Source organism: Geospiza fortis, unplaced genomic scaffold, assembly GCF_000277835.1.
Source record: "Geospiza fortis unplaced genomic scaffold, GeoFor_1.0 scaffold241, whole genome shotgun sequence".
In the NCBI taxonomy this organism is placed as follows: Eukaryota; Metazoa; Chordata; class Aves; order Passeriformes; family Thraupidae; genus Geospiza; species Geospiza fortis.
Window position 1 is genome coordinate 646127 of NW_005054491.1, and position 3052 is coordinate 649178.

The 3052-nt window shown below is 65.0% G+C and overlaps 1 protein-coding gene across 1 annotated transcript in view; it reads left to right on the forward strand.

Moving 5' to 3' along the window:
- WDR18 (WD repeat domain 18) overlaps positions 1-3052 on the forward strand; it is a gene marked incomplete at its 5' end in the record, with an annotated part of 28212 nt that overhangs the window by 11533 nt on the left and 13627 nt on the right. Inside the window, 2 exon segments of the mRNA XM_031063263.1 lie at positions 1604-1676; positions 2694-3052. The exon segment at positions 2694-3052 is cut by the window's right edge and continues 103 nt beyond it. Of these exon segments, the coding sequence (XP_030919123.1) occupies positions 1604-1676; positions 2694-3052 (432 nt within the window).

Sequence of the window (3052 nt, forward strand, 5' to 3'; positions counted from 1 at the left end):
CACTTGGGGCAGCTGCCTGCCACAGCCACTAATCCCCCTGTCCTGGCCGGCCACGCTCTCCTCAGCTGACGGTTAATTTTCTTTCATCCTCTTAAACGCGTCCATTCCCCTCGGGACTGAGTCCAGGAGGGGGGTGGATCATGACCCCGAGGGTCTTGGCAGCGGATGAACCAGAGTGTTCAGTGCTTCCCCAGGATGGCTCCGCGCCCCGCAGGATCGGGCGCTGGGGAAGCCCTTTCTCTGTGTGTGGCTCTTGGAGCCGCTCAAGGAAACGGGGGAGGCTGGATTGGCACCAGCCCAACATCTCTCAGCTGGCACAAGCAGCCCGGTGCAGCTCAGCCCCAAAAATCACAGCACTGCTGCTGTGCCATGGCTCATTCCCCCCACAGCACTCCCACACCAGACCCCTTGCTTGGAGGGGGCTGTGAGGGTCTCTGCCGGTGGTGCGGGTGGCTCCTGCCCTTGCCCGGGGGGTGTGCAAGGGTCTGGTCGAGCCTGCCGAGTTTCCCAGGGGAACTGGGGGGGTTTTATGGCCCCGCTTATCATGCGGCCCCATTGATCCCTTTGATCGGCGCCGGCGGGCAAGTCCAGCCCTGCAGGATCCGGATCCTCCCTGCAGGGCTGCAGGAGGAGGGGGCTCAAGGCAGGACCATGCCCACCCACCCACCTGCCCACGGTCCTGATGCCATGGAGGGAGGGTGGCACATGGGTGACCCAGTGACCTGCAGTGCATGCCTGGTGTATTAGGGGGGGTATTTATTTATTTATAGCCCCCTCCCGGCCCCCCTGGCAGTTGTTCAGAGCTGTCATGGAGAAAAGCGGAGCTGTGGCCGCCACTCTGGTGGTGTCTGGGCAACGCCTGCCCCCACAGCCCTTGCTCCAACAGCCTGCCCGGGTTTGGGAGGGGGGTTTAGCCACCACCCCCCGAGCAGCGCTGGGCTTGGGGAGAGGCCGCCTGGCGTGGCGTGGTGTGTGCCTGCGGCGTGCCGGGCGCTCCAACCGGCCTGTCCTGAGCCATAAAAGCCATAAATCAGGCAGGAATGTGCCGGGCTGCCGGGCTGGGGGGTCCCAGATGAAGGTGCCCCAAGCAGAGCTGGTGATGGAGGTGGTTCCAGCGTGTCAGAGCCTGGCCCAGCTCTGCCTTCCCCCAGTGCAGGACATGTCCCTGCAGGGCGGTGGCACACAGGTTCATGGCAAGGCACGCTGGCTCCTGGCCGTGGCTCTCCGTGGCACCCCAAGCGTGGAGGGACCACGCTGAAGAGTTGCTGCGCTGAGCAGGCAGTGGATGCTAAAAATAACCGGGGTCAGCGTTCCTGGGAGGAGCTGGGGCTGAGCACGGTGCTGGCAGCCTGGGAGCTGCTCCAGCTGTGATCCCAGCACGGGCATCCCGGAGCTGAGCTACAACCAGGGCTGGCAGGGCATGGCACAGTGGGGCACAAGGTCAGCCCAAGCTGCAGGAAGCCCCCTGGATCTCTGCAGGGACCCCCGAGCCATTTGGTGTCCTTTGAGCCACACGGCTGCTGCAGAGGAAGCCAGGGGTCTCAGGTTGGGGGGACACACATGGGTTAAGGGGGTTTCTGAGCATCTCTCTCTTCTTTTGCAGCTGTACGAGCTGGATGGTGACCCCAGGAGGAAGGAGTTCCTGGATGACCTCTTCAGCTTCATGCAGAAGCGTGGTGAGTACCCAGCTACACAGCCACCCTGTGCCCCCCTGCCCGCTCTGTGCCCACCCTGCTCCTCCACACCCACCTTGCACCCCCCACGTCCTCCCCAAGGCCAGGGGCTCATTTCCTTGCCCCTCATTAGTGCCCTGAGGTCACGGCTCCGGCTGAGCTGCTGGTTAATCTTTAACCCCTCAGCACAGCGGGGTCAAACCTGCTGGGCTGGATCCAGAGCCTGCGGCCCCCCTTGTCCCCCTCCCTTCACACCCAGGCCTGCAGCCCCTGGCTGTGCGCCCCCTCTGCCCATTGCCTGGGTTATTGCAGCTCCTCTCTGTGCCCGGGGAGAGGCTGTGGCTGGGGGGCCAGGGGTGGGAAGGGCTGAAAGCCAAATGTGCTCCTGCTCGAGGGTCTGGTTCCTGCGTGGAAAGCAGCGCTGGAAGTGCTGACACAGGGCTGGCTCCGGCCCTTTGTCAGACAGCACTGGGAAGGCACGTGTGCCTGGGCAGGGGGGCTGGGGCTGCTGGCTGCGTCCCCCAGAGTCCCCCTGGCTCTGTCCTGTCCCCTGGCTGTGTCCCCTGCGGTCCCCCCACCATCATGGCCCACCTGCATCCATTGGGGTCCCCCAGAGCCCCCTCACCGCAGGGCTGGGAGGGTGGAGACCCTGATGAGAGAGGCCAGCCCCCTCCTCAAGCTGGAGGGATGAGCCCCCCGGCTCATAGGAGACCCTCAGAGCCGGATTGTGCCGCCCCCGTTATAAATAACTCGCGTTGTTGCCGGGTGCCGGCTCAGCCCGAGGAACCGGCTCAGCCACGGCGGGGCTGTGGCTGGAAAGTGCGAGTTTCTGTTTCCTTTGTTCGGGGCTGATCTCAGCGGGAGGGCCCGGGGGGGAAAGAAGGGGACAGTGGAAGGGGAGGGAGCAGCATGAGCCCCCCCGGCCCCTCCACTGCCCCGCGGGGGTCTCAGCAGCTGCACCCCCACTTTGGGTAAGAAAGCAGCACCCCAGAGCAGCTCTCTCCTCCCGCCGCTCCCTAGGGACCCCCGTGAACCGGATCCCCATCATGGCCAAGCAGGTGCTGGACCTGTACATGCTGTACACGCTGGTGACCGAGAAGGGGGGTCTGGTGGAGGTCATCAACAAGAAGCTGTGGAGGGAGATCACCAAGGGGCTGAGCCTGCCCACCTCCATCACCAGCGCGGCCTTCACCCTGCGCACCCAGTGAGAGGGGGCTCGGAGAGGGGAGGGAGGCGAGTCCTTGGGGGTCCCTCTTGCTCAGCACAGCCCTGTGTGCGAGCAGTGGGGAGGGAACAATGGGGGTGGCACACGGGGAGGGGTGCCCAGCCACTGCGTCACCCTCACCATCCCTCCCGTGTCCCGCCTGGCCGCAGGTACA